General features: G+C 46.7%; 1 protein-coding gene and 1 pseudogene across 2 annotated transcripts; both read right to left on the bottom strand.

Moving 5' to 3' along the window:
- Positions 1–9,419: 9,419 nt before the first annotated feature.
- LOC111152413 lies at positions 9,420–15,760 on the bottom strand (annotated as a pseudogene).
- A 3,649-nt stretch (positions 15,761–19,409) lies between these two features.
- On the bottom strand, positions 19,410–25,508 carry LOC111152204 (DLA class I histocompatibility antigen, A9/A9 alpha chain-like). 2 transcript variants are annotated; one of them, XM_022510599.1, is made up of 9 exons: positions 25,487–25,508; positions 22,712–22,762; positions 22,180–22,449; positions 21,724–21,999; positions 20,842–21,117; positions 20,607–20,720; positions 20,138–20,170; positions 19,954–20,001; positions 19,410–19,825 (listed from the first exon to the last, which is right to left on the bottom strand). In XM_022510599.1, exons 1-9 carry the CDS (start codon positions 25,506–25,508, stop codon positions 19,821–19,823), a joined length of 1,095 nt encoding a protein of 364 aa, XP_022366307.1. In that variant the 3' UTR covers positions 19,410–19,820. The 2 variants fall into 2 exon arrangements, with proteins under 2 accessions (XP_022366307.1, XP_022366306.1); XM_022510598.1 differs by lacking the exon at positions 25,487–25,508 and having other exon boundaries at positions 22,712–22,849.
- Positions 25,509–25,777: the final 269 nt, after the last annotated feature.

The raw sequence follows: 25,777 nt of genomic DNA, 5'->3' as shown, positions 1-25,777 counted from the left end.
TCTTTATCCATTTATCATTGATGGACATATAGGCTCTTTCCATAGTTTCGCTATTGTGGACATTGTTGCTATAAACATTGCTATACACGTGCTCCTTCAGATCACTACATTGGTATCTTTAGGGTAAATACTCAGTGGTACAATTGCTGGGTTGTAGGGTAGCTCTATTTTCAACTCTATGAGGAATATCCATACTGTTTTCCAGAGTGGCTGCAGAAGCTTGCATTCCCACCAACAGTGTAGGAGGGTTCTCCTTTCTCCACATCCTTGCCAACATTTGTTGTCTCCTGACTTATTAATTTTAGTCATTCTGACTTGTGAGAGGTGGTATCTCAATGTGGCTTTGATTTTAATTTCCCTGATGGCTACTGATGATGAACACTTTTCATGTGTCTGTCAGACATTGGTATATCTTCCTCAGAGAAGTGTCTGCTCATGTCTTCTGCCCATTTTTTGGACTTGATTATCTGTTTTTTTGGGTGTTGAGTTTGAGAAGTTCTTTATAGATCTTCGATATCAACCCTTTGTAGTGCCATTGGCAAAAATCTTCTCCCATTTGTGGGTTGCCTCTTTGCTTTTTATCTTAACAAAGTCCCAAAAGTTCATTTTCACTTTTGTGTCCCTTGCCTTTGGAGACGTTTCTTAAAAGTTGCTGTGGCCGATGTTGAAGAGGTTGCTGCCTATGTTCTCCTCTAGAATTTTGAAGATTCCTGTCTCACATTGAGGTCTTTCATCCATTTCGAGTTTATCTTTGTGTATGGTGTAAGGGAATGGTCCAGTTTCATTCTTCTGTATATAGCGGTCCAATTTTCCCAGCACCATTTATTGAAGAGACTGTCTTTCTTCCATTGGAAATGTTTTCCTGCCTTGCTGAAGATTAGTTGACCATAAAGCTGAGAGTCCATATCTAGGCTCTCTATTCTGTCCCATTGGTCTATCTGTCTGTTTTTGTGCCAGTACCATGCTGTCTTGGTGATCACAGCTTTGTAATATAGCTTGAAAACAGGCAGCGTGATGCTCCCAGCTTTGTTTTTATTTTTCAACATTTTTTTGGTGACTGGTTCCATACAAATTTTAGGATTGTTTGTTCCAGCACTTTAAAAAATGCCATTGGTATTTTGATCAGGATGGCTTTGAAAGTATAGATTGCTCTGGGCAGCTTAGTCATTTTAACAATACTTATTCTTCCAATCCATGAGCATGGAATGTTTTCCCATCTTTTAGTGTCTTCTTCAATTTCTTTCATGGGTGTTTTGTAGTTCCTAGAATATAGATCCTTTACCTCCTTGGTATTCCAAGATATCTTATGGGTTTTGGTACTATTGTAAATGGAATCGATTCTCTAATTTCTCTTTCTACACTTTCATTGTTAGTGTTTAAGAAAGCAACTGGTGTCTGTGCATTGATTTTGTACTCGGCTACATTACTGAATTGCTGTATGTGTTCTAGTAATTTGAAGGTAGAGATTTCTGGGTTTCCTACATAGTGTACATGTCATTTGCAAAGACAGAGAGTTTGACTTCTTCTTTGCCAATTTGAATATCTGTTAGTTCTTTTTGTGGTCTGATTGCTGTTGCTAGGACTTCTGGTACTATGTTGAACAACAGTGGAGAGTGGGTATCCTTGTCATGTTCCTGATCTCCATGGGAAGGCTGTCAGCTTTCCCCTATTGAGAACGATATTCACTGTGGGTTCTTTGTAGGTGGATTTTATGAACTTGAGGAACGTTCCCTCTATCCCTATACTCTGAAGAGTTTGAATCCGGAAAGGATGCTGTATTTTGTCAAATGCTTTTTGTGCATCAATTGAGAGGACCATATGGTTCTTTTCTCTTCTTTTATTTATGTGTTCCATCACATTGATTGATTAGGAATGTTGGACCACTCTTAAATCCCAGGAATAAATCCCATCTGGTGGTGATGGCTAATCCTTTTAATGTACTGTTGGATTGTATTAGCCAGGATCTTGTTGAGAATTTTGACATCCAATTCATCAAGGATATTGGCCTGAAATTCTCCTTTTTGATGGGGTTGTTGCCTGGTTTGGGGCTCAAGGAAAAGCTGGCCTCATAGAAAGAGTCTGAAAGTTTTCTGTCTGTTTCTATTTTTGGAACAGTTTCAGAAGAATAGGTATTATTTCTTCTTTGAATGTTTGGTAGAATTTCCCAGAGAATCCATCAGGCCCCAGACTTGTTTTTTGGGAGGTTTTTGATCACAGCTTCAATCTCTGGATTCCACTAGGTGACGCTGTTTTGGTCCCTGAGGCTTTCAGCTCTGATCAGTGGGGTGAATATGGCTGCACCTTGCTCTCTAGCCCTGGATCTGAAAATTCACTCTTTAGTGAGCTGCACAGAAAAGCAATCAATCAGTCTGGCCCCCCGGTTTCCCTATGAACTCTGTGTTCACCCAGCCTGTGACCACGCATTCTTACGTCAGGAACATGACTGAGTCTCAAAACTCCAAACTTGATAGACTCCTGCAGCAGGGACCGGCGCAGTTCCACCCAGGGGAGGTGGGGGGTCTTCCTGGGATCTGCTGCTTACTGGGCCCCTGCTCAGAGAGCGGTTCACTGAATTGTGCAGCGGTTCCTGCTTTATGGCAACACGGAGCAGAAAGCCAGCACCCAGACTCACAGCATGCAGCCGGCTTCCCCGCTCCGATGCCTGGGATCTTTGTGCACTCAGGCACCCCTGTTCTTTCAGTGACCCTGGGGATCCTGAGACCATGCTGTCCCACCTCGGATTCCGCCCCACTCCGACACCTGAGTACCTTTAAGCCAGAGACCTCCTGCACTGGAGCAGATTTCTAAAAGTCCCGATTTTGTGCTCTGCTATTTATAATACTTGGCAGCTGCCTCCTGAAGCAAGTCGCTTTCCTACTTGTAGCCTTGTGGCATTTCTTTCTTCACAGCTCCCATTGATTCCTATGTGTTCAGAATGGTTTGATAACTATCTAGCTGATTCCAGGGACCAGATGAACTTTGGGACTCCTACTCCTCTATCATCTTAACTCCTCCCTAAATTCCTGGATTTTCTGACCCTTCTCTTCAGATGCCCTGAAGACACATGTCACCTACCATCCCGCCTCTGACCATGAGGTCGTGTTGAGGTGTTGGATCCTGGGCTTCTACCCTGCTGAGATCACCCTGACCTGGCAGCGTGATGAGAAGGACCTGACCCAGGACAAAGAGCTTGTGGAGACCAAGCCTGCAGGAGATGGAAACTTTCAGAAGTTGTGGCTGTGGTGGAGCCTTCTGGACAGAAGCAGAGATACACATGCCATGTGCAGCATGAGGGGCTGCCAGAGCACATTACCTTCAGATGTGGTAAGGAGGGACACCTGGGCACAGAGTCTCCTATCAGGGACATCGGGAGCTGTTGTGGAGATCTTCAGTAGGGTCTGGGCTGAGACCTGGGGGTCAAGGCCCTCACCTTATCCTCTCTTCCCAGAGTCCCCTCCCCAGCCCCCCATTCCCATGGTGGGCATTGTGGCTGGTCTGATTCTTGTTGTGGTCCCTGGTACTGTGGTGGTTGGAGCTGTCATGTGGAGGAAGGAGAGCTCAGGTAGGGAAGGGAGGTGCTCTGAGTTTTCTTGTCCTTCTGCAGTGTCTCAAGCTCAGGTAGAAGTCTGTCCTGCCTTGTTTTTGGGCAGTGTCTTCTGCACACATGTGCCTGTCCACTGTGGGGCTCATTGCTACATTCACTGTAGTAAAGCACAGGTGTGAGTAAGGGATACATTAATCACCCTGATGAATGTGGTAACGAACCCAATTCCCAGAAGTCACAGGTCAGAGAGCGAGGTCCTTGCTGAGGACAAACTGCAGGAAGATGGTTAGTCTCGCCCTGCCGTCTCTTTCCTTCATGATCCTGATCCTGCCCTAGGTCTGTAGTGACCGTTCTGGAAACTTCCCTGTGGTCCAAGCTATCTATTTCAACTAGGATCTCGGGCCCTGCCTCCTGCATGTCATCTCATGGGATGCTTTCTTTCAGCAGGTGGAAAAGGAAGGAGTTACGCTCAGACAGAATGTAAATGTGGTGGGGGTGATCCATTGGACATGTCCCAAATAGTTGGAGTCTGTCAGTCTAGGGAGATTCAGAGTCTGTGGGTCTGGGGAGAGGCCCATGTGTTCTGAGAAGCACCACAAGCGAGCCTGGTGCTCAGCCGGATCTGGAGCCAGTGAGGTCAGAGAGGTGAGCAGGCCAGGGTGGAAGGGACATTAAAATCTCATTTACTATGTTTTTTTCCCTCGTAAATTGAGGGAGGACATTTGTTGTCATGAGGTGTGATGTGTGAGATTTACGGCATTGTTTCTTTATGGGGTGTCATCAGGGGGAGGATTAGGGAGCGGTTCACAGAGGGATGACGAGCATCTCTGAACGCTTGCTCTCTGCAGCTGTTCCTCTGAGCAAACCCTGGAACCCAGCCCTGCTCGAACTCGGACAGAAGATAGTGCACACACACGCGTACGCACGTGCATCTTCTGTGGATGTAACGTGTTCCTGGGGATGGTCAGGGAACAGGTTAGGCTGCGCAGCCAGGAACACACCCGCAGTGGCCGTCCGGCTGCCTCTCACACAGGAACCCCAGCCTCTGCGGCAGGCACAGTGGTCACCACTAGCACTGCTGACTTGGTTGGGTCGGGACATGGGCCACTGCAGCCGCTCGTGGGCCTGGGCGACACACTGCCACTCATGCCCCCTGTCACATGCAACATGCACAGTGGCAGCCTCTCTCTGTCCCCCCGTTGTGAGTCGGGTCCAGCGTGTGCTCCCCTGAGCTGGGTCCCACTGGAAGGATGTGGGGGAAACACGTCTTCCTCATCTATGGAGGGAAGCGGTCTCTGCCAAAGCCTTGACCACAGAATTCTCCTCATGTCAGAAGGCCGCTGGGGTGCTGGGGGCAAGGGATGGAGAGAGAACAACTGTCATTCTCGGAGCACAGACTGAGGCTGCATCTCGACCTGGTGCTTTTTAGGCGCTCAGGTTTGGCCAAGGGAACAAGTAGGTAACAAATGACAGCTGTCCTCTCGTTCCCCTGACACTACGTGATCAGACCCAGCTGTCATCCACTGCAGTTCTCGCTCACAAACATGGGCGTTGGTGAGGTGGGCTGGTGGCCTGATGGCTCGGGGCAGATTTGCCCTCCTTTGTTCTTGCAAGGACCACAAGCCCCGGGTCTGCAAGACATGAGATCTCTGTGTGCACCAACGTGTCGTGTGACTGTGTCTATTTCCCCATGTGTGACGATGTTCTGGGGAGAGACTCTCTAGCATCTGTCAGCATTTATGTGACCGCTGCCCAACTTGAACAACAGTGCCAGGGTCATGGGAACCTGAGAGCTGAAGTCGAGATAGATTAAGTTTGACATTCTCAGTGGTGTGTGGCATCCGTGACTCCATGCTGGGCCCGCTGTCTCATTTCTCAACAGGACCCTGAGCAGCTGGTCACAGGCAGATGGACATGATAGACAGGCCTCCGTTCTGCTTATCCTTTGCTCCCAGACGAGATGAGGTGCAGGTTACTTGCTTGCTCTCTCAATTTCTCTTTGTGGGGTGGAGAGGGTTTCTTTCCCCAACTGACCAGCTCTCTGATTCCCTGTCACCACCTGGGTGTCCTCTGATTCGTTCATTTCACTCTTGACCCTGCCGACCTGGGGTGAGCATGGGACATACAGGTGGGAGGACTCATCCTGCAAGTTGCCCTCAACTCACGGGCAAGTCTCAACTCTCAGGTTCCCATGTCCCTGGCACTGTTGTTCAAGTTGGCTACAAAGTTGGAGGTACCCTGGATGTTCAGTAGTTTGCTAGAAGGACTCCTAGGTCTCAGGAGAACTCCATGCTGACTGTTATGGTTTATTATAAGGACACACACGAGCAGCCTGATGAAGAGGCTTGGGACAGTGGGAGCGTGCAGGTTCCGGTGCGGGAGCCTCTGTCCCCGTGGACTTGGAATGTGCCTGTAAGGGCCTACTTAGCCAGAGCGAGCCATTTCGTTGTTTATGCAGTAAACTTAGATTGAACCTGCCCCTTCCCCCAAGAGGAAAGCGCTTAGAAACAGAATTGGTGAAATACGGCCAAATAGCCCCCAATAACGGAGTCCAGATTCTAGGACGTGTCCGGCCAGATGGAAACGTCCAATCAAGGGAAAGCGCACGTATTACCTCCCTACCCACCAAGGACCTGTCTGGCCAGGTGGAGACGTCCAATCAAGTAAAAGTGCAGGTATTACCCGCCAGGGAGCGTGAGCCCCCGCCTTTTGGGCGCCAGACAAAGGCGCCAATTCTAGCCAAGGTCATAGGCTGAATTAGATGACTATCATGGGGTAAAATGTAATTCAATTGGCCACCTGTGTGTGGCCGGACTCAACCACATGGCCTTTACTCTATAAAAGTTAGTCTGTGAGGCTGTGGGGGTGGGGGGTCGCCTCTTTGCAAGAGACGGCCCTGGCCGGTCAGTTTGATTCTTGATGCTTGGCGCGAAATAAAGCTTTGCTTGACCTTCGCGTTGTATCAGTCTCGTCCTTTTGTCTACGGATCCTTTCAGTAGCCCCCTTGGAGCACGTGGACGTGTTCGCCATTTCAGAAGCTCTGTGAACCCCACTGTAGAGCAGTCTTCGGGGAAGCTTCATGACATAGGCACGCTTGATTCAGTCACTGGCTGTTGGGGACAGAGGGCAGCCTCCAGAGCCTCTCCACAGAGGTTGGGGAGGGAGGCTTATGGCTCCAACTCTAGTCATGGCGTGGTCCTCCTGGTCACCAGCCCCAACCTGAACTGTCTAAGACCTTGGCTAAGTCATCTCATTAGGGTACTGGCGACAGTCTTATCACCCAGGAGATCCCAAGGGCTGGGGAGCTGGGTGCCAGGAACTGGGGACAAACACCACATATTTTACTTATCCCGCAGCCACGCTGTGGTCTTTGAGCACAGATCCCTTGTAGCAGTGGGACCAGAACTACGGAGATGCTGGCCCAGTACTCGTGTCCCATCCAGTCATTAACAGTCAGCCCATCTTCCTGCTGGAGGACAGCGTCTCCCAGGGCCACTCAGGTCTGCTGGGTCCATTCAGTGTTGCCAGGTTCCAGAAGCAGGAATGTTCTCAGAGTACACGGCTTTCTCTCTCAGGCTCTGGGATGACAGAGCTAAGAGACAGTGTCATCTCTTGCTCATACTTCTTCCAGGGCACTAATGTACTATGGATTTCCCTCATGACATAGCGAATGTATCCCCTCCTTTACCCTCAGTTACTATTTCTACTTCTCTGCATTTATACTGCACTTTCTGCCATTGGAAGGGACATTATGTGTGGCTGATGTGCTGGTCTAGACTGCGGCAGCAACATGAGTCTGAGAAGCCCCCTCCCCCCAAGTCCACTCTCGGTCATTGAGGGGAGGGAAACACAGGGACAGAACTGGCGGGTAAGGGACAACCAGGGGATGTAGCTGTGCTCGCCGACAGTCCCAACTTTGCTGGATGGGGTGAAGGCACAGCCCTCCCCTTCAGGCCCTTAGGAATTCCCACATTGGGGTTTAATGAAGTATGTACAGTGTCTTAGGATCCTTCCCGTTTCTGGCACTCACACTTGCATCCCTGTCCCGAGACTCTGCATCAGGTAAGATGAGAGAATGTTGAGGTGAACCACAGTCATACCGAGGTCCTTTCCCTTCGGAAGGAGTGTAGAGTCACACTGGCACTTGTCCCCTCCCCCTCCTCCTCAGATCCCCCAGGAAAAAGTGTGTGGTTGGGACCATCGTGTAGCCCCACTCATGCTGGGTGGGAGCACGCACTGTGAAGGGGTGTAAACCAGCACTTCATGCCTCCATGGCCCCAACACCCCTTTTCCACAATGTTTCTGCTGCCTGTTCCCATTCTCCATGAAGCTGCTACTCTGTCAGCATGTCTGTATTCCCATTGTGTGACATAATGGTTTGTCGTGTGTTTGTGGTGTGAAGAACTGTGACTGAGCATTCTTCGCTGGTTCAGTACTTTTTTTTCCACACGTGCACCAAGAGCCGTGTATGAGAATGTTCTCATCAGTACTGTGTATGATCGCCCCAAATGGGAAACAATATAGATGTATATGACAGGAAAATACATACATAAGTTGTAGCTTATCTGTACAATGGGATACCGTGCAGCCCTGAGGAAGACTGGACTGTGGCGACACCCTACAGCATGGGGGAATCTCACGGACATGACGCCGAGTGAAAGAAGCCACACACAGGAGTATGACCCTTTGTATGTGAAATTGAAGACCAGGACTAATTTATAATGTCAGAAGTCGGAGAGTGGTTACCTTTTGTGGTGACATATTGACTGGGAATCTCTGCGACGCTCAGCGTGTTCTGCATCTTGCTCTGCAGGTAGTGCGTGAAGGTGTGCACGTGTAACATTCCCTGAGCTGTCCTCACAGGACCAGTCCTCTCTGTGCATTTTATTTTTTTAGACTTTTAATTGAAACATAGTTATGCTCTGTTTTTTGCTTGTTTGTTTTAATAGCACTCTGACCATTGCATCTACCACTGAATGAGCAAAGTTCAATCCAGAATATGCATTCCTGTCAAGGCCCTTTTGTTGCCCCTCAGGGTTACCATTATGGCTTTGACTTGCCAGCTATGTTCAAGGCTTTCCTACTGGGGGGTCAGCCTCCTAGCTCTCTGTGGTGTTTGGTTGGCAGCCAGAACAGTTCTGTTTGGTATTTTGTGCCACAGAGGATGCAAGTGGACTGTAGAATTTCAGCCTTTCCCTGCATTGCCACAGCCCCCTCTATCCCCTTATTTCCCTGCCCTAGGTGGCTACCCCAAGAGAGGACACCAGGAAACACACTCATCCATTCCAATCCACTTCCAAACTCAGAAGGTGGTTCTTGTGATGGGCATCATCATGTCCTCCTTTAATACGCCACAAATTCCCATAATGAGCAAGGGCCCAGCCCCCCTGTGGCTATTCCTTTAGTAGACCATGTTTCCATTGTCCTTCTGCCTGACCATGTGGCCTGGCTGTTGGCCATTGGCCATGAATTGGTAATTCCAAAACAAGGGTCTTTCCCATTGTTCCATTTTTTTTTCACTGCTATGCATCAACATAAACATTAGAACTACCCTATGAGCAAAAGACAAAATTATCCTGAGCCTGATACAGCCATGGGGTCTTGGGTAATGTTGGAAAAACACTCTAATGGAGAGGACAGTGCCCAGAAGAATTCCATTAAAAAGTGGTAACAGTTAAAAAATACTTTTACACACAACTTAGAAAACAGTAAGACAAAATTAAAGCACATCCTATATAGTCTTCTGTAACCTTGACTTTAAGAACACAGAAATGAAGAGCTTGGTCAGGTGACCTGTGGGCAGTGATCGAACAGTTCTCCTGTAGTAAAGCTGGACTTTTAAAAAACTAGGATTGGAATCCTCAATACAATGATTTTAATCATCAGTGGCTTCACTTTCAGCTGGACCCCTAATAAGTTTTTGAATTCCTCCTTTTGCTGCAGGACCTTTCAGTTTTGCAAAACTTTGCTACGTGCCTAATGCTTTGGGTGTCCTTCTTCATAAAGGAAGTCTGCTGTCAACTCATCCCCATTTTCTCTCTTGATCTTTCTTTTTCTCTTTCTTTCTTTCTTTCTTTCTTTCTTTCTTTTTTTTAAGATTTTATTTATTTGATGGGCGCCTGGGTTGCTCAGTGGGTTAAGCCTCTGCCTTTGGCTCAGGTGATGATCTCAGGGTCTTGGGATTGAGCTCCACATCGGGCTCTCTGCTCAGCAGGGAGCCTGCTTCCCGTCCTCCCCCCTGCCGCCTGCGTCTCTGTCTACTTGTGATCTCTGTCAAATAAATAAATAAAATATTTTTTAAAAATTTTATTTATTTGAGAGAGAGAGAGACCATGCACAAGCAGAGGGGAGGGCAGAGGGAGAGGGAGAAACAGGCTCCCTACCAAACAGGGCTCAAGACGTGGGGCTTGATCCCATGACCCTGGAGCTGAAGGCAGACACTTGCCTGACTGAGCCACCCAAGCACCCTATCTCGATCTTTCTAATGACATCCATTTGTAGTTGTCTTTCAACAGTTTCTGGCAGAGGGCTCTCACAGCTAGAATACAGTATCCGTTCTCTTTACTGCATGTGTATCCCGGCATTGAATAAATAAAAACTATGGACTTCAAACTGTCTCCTTCATGGGCATGTTTCCACAGGAAGAAATGGTAGCGTGCTGAATCCTTAGGAATCCTCCTTGGCAAGTGTTTCTATTCTGTCTTTGTTGTATTGGCCAAAATTATAATTTTATCTTTCATATCTATTCCAATTGCACATAGTCGAGCTGTTACTTAATGTTTCCAAAGTTTGAAAATCTTCTCGAGAAATAGGAAATGTTACTCCTTGTAGTGTTTGACGCTGCGTGTCTCCACCCATGTCAGTTTGTGCCTCATTAATTTTAATTTGTTGTGATTCTTCCTCAGCTGCAGTCAATGGGGCAGGAGAAGATTGTGACAGAAGATTGTGTTTTTATATCTGTGTAATGATGCATCTTCCTTTACTGTTCCAAACACTTCCTCTGTAATGTGGCCCCCTCCGAACCCCCTTTTCAGAGTTGCACTTGTTCCTGCATACAACAAATTTTGATGATTACTAGAATGGTCTGGAGACCAGGCAGTGGATATCCAGTCAAATCCCTGGGCATTCTGAGAATCTAACCAGAACGCTATATAGCACGGCTGTCTGTCCTCTAGGAGGGGTAAACAAAGGAATCATAATCCTTACCCCAGGAATGGAAGGCTGACTACAGGATCCAGTCACAAGTATCTCATTTTCAGTAGATATTATTAGAAGTCTGTACTTTCCATTTCTCCTCTGGCAAAGGTATCTTTAACATCTTCCACTTGCTTGGAGGCAGGTCTCATGGATGTGGCAGCCGTGGGCTCCCAGGTCTGGTGCCAAGTCTGTGCAGAGACATTTCAGCCTGAGTGGCACGAGTGTCACCCAGGTGCCAGAAGCAGCAGAGACAGCGGTTCCTACCGAGGGTCAGGTGTCCCGTGTCAGAGGAGTCATGACATCTGTACCTTTAGCTTGAAACTTCCCCAGTGTGTTGTGCAGGGAGACACTGCTTTGGGAAGTATCCCCGATGTTCTCCTTTACGTGTGAGTAAAACCCTTCCTTTCCCTATTCTTTGGCTTCATTGAGTCTTTTGCCTTGAACCCCTCAAGAGGTGAACCCAGTTTTCAGAAACACAACTGCCAACCTGACAACCTCACTTGGCATTTCCCTTTTTAAATTTAATTTAACTTTATTTATTTATTTGAGAACGAGGGAGCACAAGCAGCGGGAGTACAGGCAGAAGGAGAGGGAGAAGCAGGTCCCTGCGGAGCAGGGAGCCTGTGCAGGCTCGATCCCAGGACCCTAGGACCATGATCCTGGGGTCATGACCTGAGCCAAAGGCTGACTATTAACTGACTGAACCACCCAGGTGCCCCTCCAGCACAATGTGTAATAGAAGCCGTGAGTGAACATTATTTTTGTGTTGCTGATCTTAGGAAAAAACAACCAGCCTTTCACCATTAGGTAAGATGTAAGGGTTTTCATAAATGCCTTTCATCAGATTGAAGAAATTCCCTCTATTAGTAGTTGAGATTTTAATCATGAGAAGGTGTCCGATTTTGTCAAATGCTTCTTGTCCATCTGTTAAGATAAGCATGTTTTTCTCCTAGTATATTTCCAGTATATTAATATATAATATATACCATATGTATGTTTTACTTTGATTGGTAAGGATTTTTAACCAATCTTGCATTCCTGGAATTAATTTCATTAGGTTGGTTTAACTCTATATGTTGCTAGATTTGATTTGCTACATTTTGTTGAGATCTTTGTGTGTATGTATGTGTGTGTACATTCATAAGAGATATTGGTCTGTAGTTTTCTTGTCTTGTGATAATCTTTGTCTGTTTTGGTGTCTGAATAATCCTAGCCTCATAGAATGAGTTGGGTTCCCTCCTCTTTTTTGGGGGGCAGGGTTTGTAAAGAATTGTTATTTATTCTTTCAGCATATGGTATAATTTGCAAGTGAAGCCATTTGGAACTGGGCTTTTATGTGGAATAGATTTGACAATTGACTCTATGTTCTACCTCATTATAGGTACATTCAGATGGTCTGTTTCTCTTCAGTCAGTCAGCTTTAGTCATTTGTGTCTTTCTGTGTTTTTGTCTATTTTATAAAGGCAAGTTAATATTTTAGCATATAATTGTGCATCATAATCTCCTAATTCTCTTTATTTCTGTGTGGTCAGTACTAATATCACTTCTTTCATTGCTGATCCCAGCAATGTGGGTCATTTCTCTCTCTCTCTCTCTCTCTCTCTCTTTTTTAGTGAGTCTAGTTAAAGATTTGTCAGTTTGGTTGATCTTTCAAAGGATCACATTTGATTCAGTTAGTTTCCTATACTGTTATTTTATTCTCTTTTCTTTATTTCATTAACTTCTGCTCTAATCTTTATTTTTTTCTTTCCCTTTGCCTCCTTTTGCTTTAGTTTGCTCCTCTTCCTCTTTTGACTTAATGTGGAAGTTCAGGTAATTGATTGGAGATGTTTCTTTTTCATACAGGCAGTTCCAACTATATATTTCCTCAGCACTGCTTTAGTCAGACCGCCTCGGGTTTGGTATGCTCTGTCTTCATTTCTATTAATCTGAAAGTATTTTCTGATTTCCATTTTGATATCTTTGACCCTTTGATTATGCAGAAGTGTGTTAATTCTGCATATTGTGCGTTTCCCAAATTCATTCCAGTTATTTATTTCTGGTGTCATGCCACTGTGATATTTGCGTTATTTTTACCCCTTTAAATTCAATGAGTTTTTTTATGGCCTAGCATATGGCTTATCTTCTAGAAAGCTCCATGTGCATTTGAAATGAATGTATATTCTGTTCATGGCTGGAATGTTCTATACATGTCAGACTTACACTGTTGTTTTATAGTATGGTTCAAGTCTTCTTTATCTTCATTGATCTCTGCATAGTTGTCCTATCCATTATTGAAAGTGATATATTGAGTTTAACTATTATTGTCATACTGTCTGTTTCTCAGTTTCTGTCAGTTTTGCTACAAGAAGTTGGGTGTTGAATTATTAGGTGAATACATGTTTAGAGTTTTTTCATCTTTCTGATGACTTGACCATTTTATCATTACAAAATGATCCTGTTTATCTTACTAGCATTTTTATTTTTAATTTTATTAAAAAAGATCTTATTTATTTGCTAGAGACACAGTGAGAGAGGGAACACAAGCAGGGGGAGAGGGAGGGGGAGAAGCAGGCTTCCTGATGAGAAGGGAGCCCAGTGTGAGGGCTCAGTGGACCATGACCTGAGCCAAAGGCAGACTCTTAACAACTGAGTCACCCAGGTGCCCCCTTACTATAAAGTCCCTTTTGGCTAATGAGTGTATCCACTCCAGCTTTCTTATGGTTGTTTGCCTGAGGTAACTTTTTCCATCCCTTTGAGTTTAATCTGTTTGTAACTGAGATCAAGTGCGTCTACTGTAGACAGCATAGGTGGACCCTGTTTTGTGTTCAGTCTAACAATCTGCACTTTGTTTGACTTATTTAAGCCATTCACTTGCAATGTTAATATTGACACTGTTGATTTATGTTGCTGTCTTACTTTTTTGCTTTTAGTTTTCCATGACTCACTCATTTTTCTCTCTCTCTTTTTAAAAATATTTTATTTCTTTAAGGGAGAGGAGAGAGAGAGAGCGCAGAAGCAGGGGAGTGGCAGAGGGATGGGGAAAGAGAAACAAGGCTTTCCGCTGAACAGGGAGCCAGAAGCTGGGCTTGACCCAGGACCCTGGGGTCATGACCTGAGCAGAAGGCTGATACTTAACCAGCCAGGTGCCCCTCCACTCATTCTTCTTTTACTGATAACTTCTTATTCAGTGAATAAACTGTAATATTTTCATTTTTTAATCATTAATCACTTTATTTTGTAGTTATTTTCTTAAGACGTGCTTTTGCTTTTGCCATGTTTTCTACATATTAAATTTTGTGATTTTTTTCTTTATATCATACCCATAATATATATTCAAATAACGTATGTTTATATATTTGTATCATATCCTGGTCCTCTTATATTGCATCTTACAGTTCCAATATTGAAGTTTCATGAGCTTTTTGCTACTCAATTATTCTAAAGTTACTTAATCACAGTTTTTTTTTTTCATTTTAACTTTAATTTCTTTCTATGAGTTGCTTTTTTTTCTCTGTGCAATTTTCTGTGTAAGTTTTTTGACATGTAAGTTAAATAGAGATTTCTCTAGAGAAATTTGTTTCTTAAAATTTTGGGGCATCACCAATCCAGGACAATTATGAACTAAGCTGATGACATGAAGTTATTTTGGCCCAATGGCCAATTGGAAAGCAAATTTGGACTACAAATCACAGACGGGTTAGTCAGTGTCTGCAAATTTTTGAAATAGCTGTTTGCTCACTTTTTCCTGACTCAAAGGCAAATTTCCTCAGAATGCTCTTGCACTTGAAGATAGAACAGATTTGATTTGTGTCACCCTGTTCTGAGGACGTGAATCTTAGGTTCCCAGATTTTCAGGGAGAGGATGTTTTTTCTGCTCCTCACATGGAGCAGCTCTGGGCATTGTCTCCTATCTGTGAAGCTCCTGAGCTTGAGAAGCCAAGCTAAGAGTTTCTAGATTTGAAAAATACTCTATGGATCAGAACAACTATTCTCTGGGGCTTACAGCCCATATTTAAATTTTGGGCTAATTGATATTTCTCTTGATTGTTCTACACTTTTGGGTGATTTTATGTTTTTTCTATCATTTTCATTTTTGGGAAAAGAGGCAGCTTTATTTCTTAAAAAATTTTTTTATTTAAATTCAATTAGCCAACAGAGTACATCATTAGTTTCACATGTAGAGTTCAATAATTCATCAGTTGCATATAACACCAGTGCTCATCACCTCACATGGAGAGGGGCAGCCTTAAACCTTGGTCTACTGCATAGGTGGAAATGGAATCCTCAGTAAGTATTTTTCATTTCTTCTCTTTTTTAGGCACCCAAGTCGGTGCTAAAGTGTAAGTCACCTAAATCAATGGTGATCTGTGTCTCCTGTGAACCAGCCCTGGTCAGGAAGTGTTACTCAGCCCACAGAAAGTACACACAGAAGTTGAAAGTGAGTATAAGCCAGAAATCTCTAACTTCTCCTGTCTGAGACTGGTTATTTCCAAACAAAAATGAGGATGAATATCACGTCATTGGATCTGCTGAAACACTGTGATCATTAGCTGTTCACGGACCAGAGGTGAAATAGGCAGTGTCTACACGGGAATGGTTTTCAGACTTTTGTGGAAGTCACATAAACCTGATGAAATTATGGATACTCTCCCCAGAAATATGTATATATAGAAAGAAACATCAAATATCAGTGTGTATCTGAGGATCATCTGAAGTGACACACATCTGAGTTTTTAATCCCAGGAAGAGACAAAGGATGAAGAAGACGTGTTGAGCAATCACTTCATGACCCAACAATGCTACTACACTCATCTGTGAGTAGGGACTGGAGTGGACAAACCTGGGCCCATAACAACCATCAATAAGTTGAAAGATGAGTTTATTTATGAGTCACTCCTCATCCAAGCAGACTTGAGTGCCTACAGTGTCCAGATCAAGTCTTAGTCTCAGATCATGGCTCCAAATGTGGAAATTTGTCATTCTTTTCCATTCCTGGCTCCCAATGTCTATTCCCAAAACTGGTACCTCTCTTGCCATGTGCAGGAATGCCACACATCAATAATCTTATTGGGGGCACAGACACCTCCATCCACAGAGAGGAGAACCCATATTGCCAAACAGTCCAGCACTTGGACATGATATGAAGCTTCAACAGTCACGTGCCAGACTCTGACTCCGGACATGTGACAGGAACACTGGGCAAGTATCCATGCATTAGGCACAGGGGGTTTGAGGAGTGTCACAGTCATGTCATGCAGCTGTCAGGGGCAGCAGCAATAGCAGTCCCAGCCCCAGGGTCCAGTGGCCTCCCTCAGGAGAGTCAGTGGTGTCGATACCCAGTAGCTGGTTGTCTGTGGGTCTCCGTCCAGGGTCCAGTGTGGATTTAGCTTCTGGCTGTGTAGTCTCAAGCCTGTATTGTGGCTTTCCTGGAAATAAAAAAGGTCCGATGTATTCTCTCTCTTCCCTACGTCTCTCTGTAACTGTATGTATGTATCACAAGGAGTCAGAAACCCACATAGGGAAGAGTTTCCAAGAACAAGATTTCAGACATCTTTTACCAACTTTATAGAGATATGATTGACATACACCATTGTGTGAGTTTAGGGTACAACCTGCTGATTGATACATTTCTGTACTGCACACTGATTACAACCATAACGTTAGCTAACACGTGCATCATGTCACATAGTTACCATTTCCTTTTGTGTGATGCAGAAATTTAAGATCTACACTCTCGGTAACTCAGACCTTTTATGTTGAGATGAAAATTCCCTCAGTCTGCCACCTGGCTGTGCTCTACAGGAGAGAAAAAAATGCATCTCCCAGCATGTCTTGCATTTTTCTTCCTACAAAAAGACATCTGAAGATTTTTTTTATTTATTTGAGACAGAGAGAGAGAGAGAGAGAGCATGCGCGAGAGAGACAGGGAGGGATAGAGGGAGAGGGAAGATGTTTCAAGCAGACTCTGTACTGGGTGCAGTGCCCAACATGGGCTAGTTCTCATGACCCCGAGGTCATGACCTGAGCTGAAACTAAGAGTGGGACAACCAGACATCCACAAAGAAACATTTAAATGTGTCTGTAAAACCCCTTCCCACAATGAGGGCTCTCATCAATGACTTCAGTGCTTCTCTATCTGGTGGAGTCACAGGATTGCCTGTGGCTTTGTTACCAAATAATCAGGCCTCTCCCCAGACCCCCTCAGCTTAGAATGTTGGCTGTGGGTCCAGGAATCACTGACATGATGAGCCCTACAGGAGAGGCTGATGCAGGGCCATGTGGGGATCCTGCTTCCTGTGCTTGCTACTCCGTGTGGGATCTGAAGACCAGCAGCAGCAGCACCGACCTTGTTATCAACCCAGCATCTCGTGCCTACCCCAGACTGTCTAGATCTTCGCAGTCCAGGAAATTCTTGTGCACACTGAAGCCTTGGCCTCCCTGGTCTCTGTGCCTTCTAGACGCAGAACTAGACTGTGCAGTGCGCTCTGGGTGTGCGCTCTGATCAGCCTGCTTAGCCCTGAGGAGTGCAGGGTTTGGTCCTGTTCCTTTCTCTTCTATGGCCCTCGCCCTGCTGGTGACCTCATCTCTGCTGAAGGCTCTAATCATCATGTATAGGCTGTCTCCTCCCAAATCTATTTCTCTAATCCGGATATTTCTCCTCCCCTGCACTCTGTATCCAACTGCCAACCTCAGTGCATTTCTAGTGGACATCTCAGATTCCACATGCCCAAACTGGTTTCTGTGATGCTGCTTCCCCCAATGTCCTGCTTCAAGAATCTTCCCCATATCCAAGGAAGGCACTCCCCATTTCTACTTGCAGTCTGAAATACTGGATGCCCTCCTTGATTCCTCCTACTCACCACCCAGATTTGGTGGTTAGGAAATGCTGCAAAGTCCATCTGTAAATATCCAACACCCAACCATTTCCTATATCTTCCCTCCTCAAACCCCAGATGTACATCCCACATCCCCCTCCTGGGTCACAGCACTGGTTTCCTACATTGTCCCCACTGGTTACTCACCCTGCACCTCTCGATTCTCACAGCAGCAATCAGGTGCTGCTTAGAAAGTCAATCCCATTGATCTGTTCATTCTGGTAACTCCACTCCTCACTCAAAGAAAACTCAAAAGCCTTCTAATATCCTCAGACATCCATGATGAGGTCACCTTCTCAGTGAGGCTCCCCTGATCTCTGGAGTAAAAAAGCCATCGTCCCCATCCCAGCACAGGTGCTAACTGGGTCTTCTTCCTCCAGCGCCTGCCAACTTCCAACCTAAACACTTCCCTTATTACTGCGCTTACATAATACACAGTTCACCTCCGAATGACACTGGTTGCACGGTGCATGTTAACCTGTGTGCGGACTTTTTTACAGTAGGTACTGTCCATGCATTTTCTCTTCTTTGTGATTTCTAATTTTTGCAGCTTCATTCATTGTTAGAAGACTGTTTTCTGCATGTAACATAAACATGTGTTAAGTGACTCTTCACATTATCAATGAGGCTTCCAGGCTATTAGTTATGCTTTGAGGGAGTCAAAAGCTATATTTGCATTCCTGACTTCATGGGGGGGGGGGTCACTGGCCCAGTCCCCACATTGTTCGATGGTCGTGTACAATCTGCCCCTTACACTAGAACATACTGTCCATAAGACCAGCACATTTTCTTTCTTCTTAGTCTCACTCAGGTGCCCAGATGTAAACATAGCATGTCCTGTATGTGGCACACAATTATCAGGTGAATGAATGAGCAGATAGAGGACTCCATCTTCTAGATGAATCTCAGGCATAGCTGTTCTGAGGCAGTTCCCACCCCACGTGCACCCACTCACCATCAGTGCTGTCTCTCTCCCCTCACAGGGCTGCCCTCCCCTCCCTCTCTCTGCTCAGCCCCTCCCCCCACACCATCTCTCCTGCACAGCACAACACACAGAGTTCTCTCTCCAGAAACACTGTACTCAGGCTTTTTGAGTCCTTTCTCCAACCACAAAGAGATCTACATTAGACTCTGGTTTATAGATCCATGAACTTGGATCCAAGCCAGCGCTAGGATCATTGAACTAGGGTAGGGGAGAGAGGGCAGAGCAGCTGAAGAGAGAAACTAACTGATGTTTATTAAGGCTGAGAAACTTTCAGATTCCTCCTCTATCTCCAGAATCCTAAGAATAATCTAGAAAACAGGTCTAGATTGTGGGGAAGAGATGGATGAATCTGAAAGTTCATCTCTCCATACTACAGAGACTCCTGTGTGCCGGGGACAACCTAGGCCTGTGGGAACACAGCCCAAAGGACACCTGCTACTATAACTGACAGGGTCACCCAGGGAGAATGGGACAAGAAGTTGTACACAAGAGCAAGAGCCGGCCTGATGCTCAAGAGAAACAATGAGAAAAGCCCACTCCAGAATGGAGGCTATGACCTAACCCAGGGCCGAGGGGAGGCTGACCCAGTCACAGAAAGCTCTTGCTGCACAAGGTCCCGGTGACAGGTGATATCCAAGTCCCTGTGATCACAGGTCCTAGTGATACAAGTTTCCACACAAGGGCAAAGAACACAGAGCAGAGAGATGACCGAGCTGAGGAGTGAGCACGTCACTGAGCTCACACTGGGCACAGGCCCCAACCCCACTTGTGTCCTCACAGCCTTCTGACCCCACCCGCAACAGACTTAGCACAGTAAATGCATGGATTCTAGAAGGTTCTCAGTGCTTCCATTTATTTGCTGTCTCAATTTTACAAATCTCCTCTTTCATTACGTAATCAATCCCATATGGAAGAATTAGGAAACACAACTCATGTCTGGATTCTCATTTTCAATACAGAAAAAAGTCATTTGTACTCAGCCCAACATGAAATAAAGACAGGGATGGAGATGGTCCAGCCTGCCTCTGCTCGAACAGGAAAGCACATCAGAAAGAAGAATAAAATCAGAATAGGGAGCGGTCTGGTGGGCAAATCTACTCATGTCCTCACATATGCTCAAAGGAACACAGACACATTCTGACATCTTCTGGACAAAGAGAAGTCAGGGGTTGCTGATGTCACCAAGTGGGGGTGTGAAGAAATCTTCCATCTCTTAGTCCCCACAAGGCAGCTGGTCTCACACTATGAAAAAAAATAATGTACAAATTGAGGTCAGTCCTTTAAGTGGGGACATCTCAGCAGCCCCCCTCATGCGCAAAGTGTCCCTAGTGTCCCAACCCTTTCCTATGTCAGGGTCTCCAGGGTCTCACCTTTAGCAGCCATGAGAGACACATCAGAGCCCAGGGCACTATCATTACCTAAAAGAGAACAAACAGGACGTGGTCAGAGCCCACAGGAGAAGAGACTAAAGGAGGAGCTATGGGGTGTGTGAGCTCCCCATGGGGTCCTGGCTACACTATCCCAGGGTCTCAGGGATCACCCCTCCATACTTACGTGCAGCATGAGAGTAGCCTGGTCCTTTTTCTCCTGTGAGGAAAAAATATCATGTCAGAGGTCTGGGACAGGGCTGGGCCATGAGATCCTAGAGGAAGCTCCTAGACCCAGTTCTAAATGAACTTCCAGAATTGTAACTGAACACCCAGGACATGACAGAAAAGATGAAAAATGAGGTGAGGAATCACTGGGTCACCTGACTTGCTGGCATTCTGTCCTCAGCAGGGACTTCCCTCTCTGTCCTGTGACTGATGGGCATGAGGTCCCCATCACCAGAATTAACAAGATGAAAATGTGTCCTTCATTTTCACCAAGTGTTTACTACAGGGTGAGTGTTCGTGATCAGTTCCAGAGCAGACAAGTTCATCTGTGAGGGTGGTACTTCCCAGTAACAAGGCAGGACAGTCTGCTACCTAGGAAAGCCCCCAGCAGGACAAGAAACCTGAGATCCTCCCACTCCATTCCTTACCTGAGCACTTCTTCCACCAGATCACAGCTCCAATCACTGCAGTGACCATGAGGAGACCCAGGAGACCCAGACCAGCAATGATCCATGTGATGAGGTTGGTAGGAGGAGGTGGCTCTGGAAATGGAGGAAAGGTGAGGGGTCCAGAGTTCGGTTAAGTGTCCTGGCCCTGCTGAAGTTCTCTCTAGAAGGCCTTCTGCTTTCCCTGAGAAGAGGCTCTACCCAAAACCCTCCTTACTGCATCTCAAGGTGACAGGCTTGGGCAGCCCCTCATGCTGCACATGGCATGTGTATCTCTGCTCCTGTCCAGAAGGTACCGCCACAGCCACCCACTTCTGGAAGGTTCCATCTCCTGCAGGCCTGGTCTCCACAAGCTCTGTGTCCTGGGTCAGGTCCTCTCCATCTCGCTGCCAGGTCAGGGTGATCTCCGCAGGGTAGAAGCCCAGAGCCCAACACCTCAGGGTGACATCATGGTCGGAGATGGGGTGGCGGGTAACATGTGTGTTGGGCGGTTCTGAGGAAGAGAATCAGAGAATCCACACTTGGGTTTACCTTTATAGGCCACTGCAACGGCATTCACGTGACCATCTTGAGATGGACTGGGTTTTGGTTCGGATGGAAGAAGCACAAAACCCAGTCACCAACCCAACCCTTGGGATATTCTAATCCTGGAAAGTTCTAGAATCAGGGAGAGAGTCCAGGATTAGGAGGGTGTAGGTTTAAGGGGGAGAGCACACTAATGGTCCTGAATGTGGCAGGGGTGTGAATGACTCAAAACACCCAGTCAGACCTCCAACGATGTTCTCCCTGGAGAAAAAGGCCTTAAGATGTTAAGCCATGGTTCCCAGGGTGGCTGCCAGGGTCAAAGAGAACCGCTGATGGGTTATTGCAGGGATGGTCCCCACCTGCCTCCCGGGAGAGACTGAATTCCTCAGTTGTCCTTAGAGAAAAGCGGCCCTCTGGGTGAGTCACTCTCTAGTAGGAACCTGAACACCCAGGCGGATCTCCCTCTCCCCACCCGTGGGAGGTCGGTGTTCTGCCACTGAGTCCATTTTCCCTTCCTGGTGGGAAGCCAGCCCCAGGGGAGGGGAGATCAGGGAGGCCCCGCGGCCCCTAGTACCTACGCGCAGCAGCGTCTCCTTCCCGTTCTCCAGGTACCTGAGGAGCCACTCCACGCACGTGACCTCCAGGTAGTCCCTCTCATGCTCTGCCGCACCGGCCGCCTCCCACTTGCGGCGGGTGATCTGCGCCGCTGTGTCTGCCACCGTCCAGGAGCGCAGGTCCTGGTTCAGGGCGAGGTAATCCGCGCCATCGTAGGCGAACTGACTGTACCCGCGGAGGAGGCGCCCGTCGGGCCCCACGTCACAGCCGTACATGCTCTGGATGGTGTGAGACCCTGGCCTCGCCCCGACAGGCAGGGGGTTAAGTCGAAAGAGAAAATAAAACAGCCTGAAAGTTCCCGCGGTTGTTCCGGGTTAGGGGTACTGGTGGGTCCCGCAGCCTCAGGGTGGCGCTCGGACGCCGACACCTGGATAGGCCCTGGGGGTGGTGACCTGGACCCGGCCCTGTCGCTCACCGGCCTCGCTCTGGTTGTAGTAGCCCCGCAGGGTGTTCAGGTTCACTCGGAAACTCTGTGCGGCGTCCTTGAGGTTCCGGGTCTGCCGGTCCCAATACTCTGGCCCCTCCTGCTCCATCCACGGCGCCCGCGGCTCCATCCTCCGACTGGCAGAGTCGCTGTCGAACCGCACGAACTGCGTGTCGTCCACGTAGCCCACGGAGATGAAGCGGGGCTCCCCGCGGCCGGGCCGGGACACCGCGGTGTCGAAATACCTCAAGGAGTGGGAGCCTGCGGGCGCGGAGGGGCTGAGACCCCGCCCGACCCTCCTTCGGGCGCGGGGCCCCGGGCCCAGGTGGAGGCGGCCGGGAGGGTAGGGGAAGGGGGCACCGAGTGGGGGAGAGCAGGGCGGAGGCGGGGAGGGACGGGGGAGCACAGGCAGGGGTGGGGCCGGGGGCGGCGGAGAGGCGCCTTCCTCAAGGGTTCCGCGTCCCCGCCCGGGCGTCCCCTCGCTCCGGTCCCGCAGAGCCCTTTCCTCCCGCCCCGCACTCACCCGCCCAGGTCTCGGTCACGGCCAGCGCCCCCGACAGGAGCAAGAGGAGGACTGGGGACCCCATGGTCCAGACCCTCAGGGTCTGAGGAGCAACTGGGTCTCCGCGTGTCTGGGGAGGACTTCAGAACCCGGAACCGGTGTTCCGCTGACTGGCTTCGACGGAAACCCGACACCCAATGGGAGTGCGAACTGGGACCGCATCACGAGTATCCAGGCAGGAGGAGGTGACACAAGTTGTGAGAGGGAGAAGTGAAACCCGCGGAGAAGGGGACTCCCCAGCATTGGGCTTCCAGGCCCCACACAGGGTACTAGGGCCTGAAACCTTGAGAGGCAGGTACAGGGACCTCGGCCTTTACATCGACCCCTCACCTACTGCTCGGGGTGCTCTCTGTCACATTGTCTCCTTGAGTCATGGCCCAGGAGCTGTGTCAGTGATTCTGAAACATTTTGTTAGAAGGTTATCTTTACAGTCTCACGGATTACTGAGGACCCCAACGATAATTTTGTGAATGTAGGTTATAGCTATCAATATTGATCATAATAGGGAAAAGGCTGTTTAAAAAAATTTATCAGGGCGCATGGGTGGTTCAGTCAGCTAAGCCAGCAACTCCTGATTTCAGGTGGTGAGATCAAGCCGCACCTCGGTCTCAGGGCTGACCTTGGAGCCCGCTTAAGATTCTCTCTCTTCTCCCTCAGCCCCTCTCTGCTCACTCTGTATCTCTAAGAAAGTGAAAAATAATAATAATAATAATAATAATTCGTTTAGAATCATATTAATAACCCATGGCATGAAAACAGCAATCCTGTTTTTATGAAAAATTAGTTCCCCCAAATCAACAGAGTAGTGAGAAGAGTTGGATTTGTTACTTTGCATTTTTGCAAATCTTTTTCTTAACTACCTGAACCACTAGATGTTCAGATTTGCTTCTGCATTTATTGCATTGTTTTGGGTCAAGTATATGAAAAACATTTACAGCCTTGCACAGATATGGGAGACAGTAGGTTTCATAACCTTTTCAGATATTCAGCTTTGATACTATATTCACACTACACAAGTTGTACTTTCTCTAAGGTTATTGGTGAAGTGGCACCTAAACAGTATCATTGGCTATTTCCTTTTCTTTTACATTAAACTCCACAGGTCCATCTTGTGCACTGAATGGATCTTGTACTAACGCATGAATTTTTTTTTAAGTAATGTGTTGTTTCACTAAAATCTTAAAGGTGTTTCAGTGTTGAAACTGAAAAGAATTATTGGAAAGTCACATTTGTTTTAATATTACCACAAATCCCAATAGAAAAATTTGTCAGTAGTGAGAACCTGTCAGGTTTGTTGGTGGATCACAGGTTTTCCAAAATTGAGAGCTTACATTTCATCAAGGCAACAAGTATTCTCAGCTGTCTTGTGTGAGTTGATTCATGAATGGATACATTCCTGTTCATTTTCCAGAAACTGCCTGTCAAATTGCCCAGTCTAAATAATACAAGTTTCTATGTCATCCATTCCTTCAGGTAAAAATGACATTGTGTAGAGAAAAAAAAAAAAAATGAAACCACTTAATCAGTTAAGTTCATACAAATTTCATACGAATTATTTACCTTGGAGCTTAGGGATGTGGCAGAAGTGCTACTGTCCATCTCACATATCATGTAAGACATGTTTAAAAATGGATTTGAGAATAATTTAGTAAAGATAATAATTTTTGATGATTCAACTGGGATGTTTAGTGTGATGTTAGCTTCTTTTTGTTTTCCACTGAGTCATTTTATTTGCATGTATGTATTACATCCCTAGAAAAAGAGTCTCTGGATTTTCCTTCGTGTGTGTTTTCGTCTTGCTTCTTCACGGTCCATGATGCCATCTGAGGTTGTCAGGACAATGAAACCAAACTGGAGGGAAGGGAACAGATTTTTCTGCCATTTTGGTAGATCTTTCAGCTGTACATCAAATCTGGGGCTGACTGCTCCACACGTGTTTAACTTGGCCTTGAGGTTCTCAACAAGGTTTCCATCTCGGTGATCATTAGTGATTTCAAATTCCCAATGTAACCGTGCTTCATCTTTTGGGTTGGTGAGCACCAGGTGCCTCCCCCAGGCTTTAAGCTCCGGCCCAGCAACCTCCTCCTGACACCCTCCATGGGCTGTGGATCTGTCCTCACAGCTACCTGCTGCCCCATGTCTTCACCCCTAATGGAGACTTTGAGACCTTGGTGTTTCTAGTTCCTCATCACTTAACTGTCTTTTAACCTGGAAAAGTGAAATATGTTACATAGAGAGAAGTTGAGATTTATGGTGCCATCAGCCCAATTACGGTGTCCCTCTAAACTGTTCTGGAAAGGCACAGTCAAGTTGAAGATTTTCTGGGAAGAGCTCTGTGGGGTTTCATGCCTTTCTTTGGGGCTCAGGGATCTCCCTTCAGTGTGTCTTGTGCTTTCCATGGCTTTGCAGGGGATCCTAGAAGGTCCCACATAGGTCAGTGCGCTGTACGCATTGGGTACAGAAATGAGTAAATGGTTGGAAGCACCAGGAAAAAAAAAAAAAAAACAAAGAAACAAAAAACAAAACCATGCTTCGTCATCACAGTTAGAAACTGGGCAATGACTTTGGAGCATGGACTAATAAGACTTGACTTTTGCCTCTCTTCTAGGCATAGTGACTGCTCTTGAGAGCATCCGCCAAGATACTCACGTGACTGTTAATGTGGATCAGAAAGTTGGCCGAAAGAGTGTTTTTGTTTTTTTATGAAAGCAAGTAATGGTGAAGAATAACAATTGCCTTGTGGACCCATCACCTCCATTCTTGTTAAGTTTTACCTCAGTGTGAGTGTCAACATGGTGAAAATGTCTAAGTGATGTTATAACAGTTTTAACCTTGTGGATTCTGTGAAAGGGCCTCAGTGACTTCAGGTGTTCCCCAGACCACACTTTGAGAACCCTGGGAGAGTCTCCCGCTGGTCCTGCCCTGGCCTTCTCCTCACTCAGCAGAATCCTTTTCCCTGAGATGCACTTCCTGCCTCTGAAAACTCAGCTCTGACTTTAGCCCCTGAGTGCATCTAGAAGAGACCTC

Source organism: Enhydra lutris, unplaced genomic scaffold (assembly GCF_002288905.1).
Source record: "Enhydra lutris kenyoni isolate GAN:26980312 unplaced genomic scaffold, ASM228890v2 scaffoldscaffold28, whole genome shotgun sequence".
Taxonomy (NCBI): domain Eukaryota; kingdom Metazoa; phylum Chordata; class Mammalia; order Carnivora; family Mustelidae; genus Enhydra; species Enhydra lutris.
This window is presented reverse-complemented; position numbering and strand designations above follow the sequence as displayed.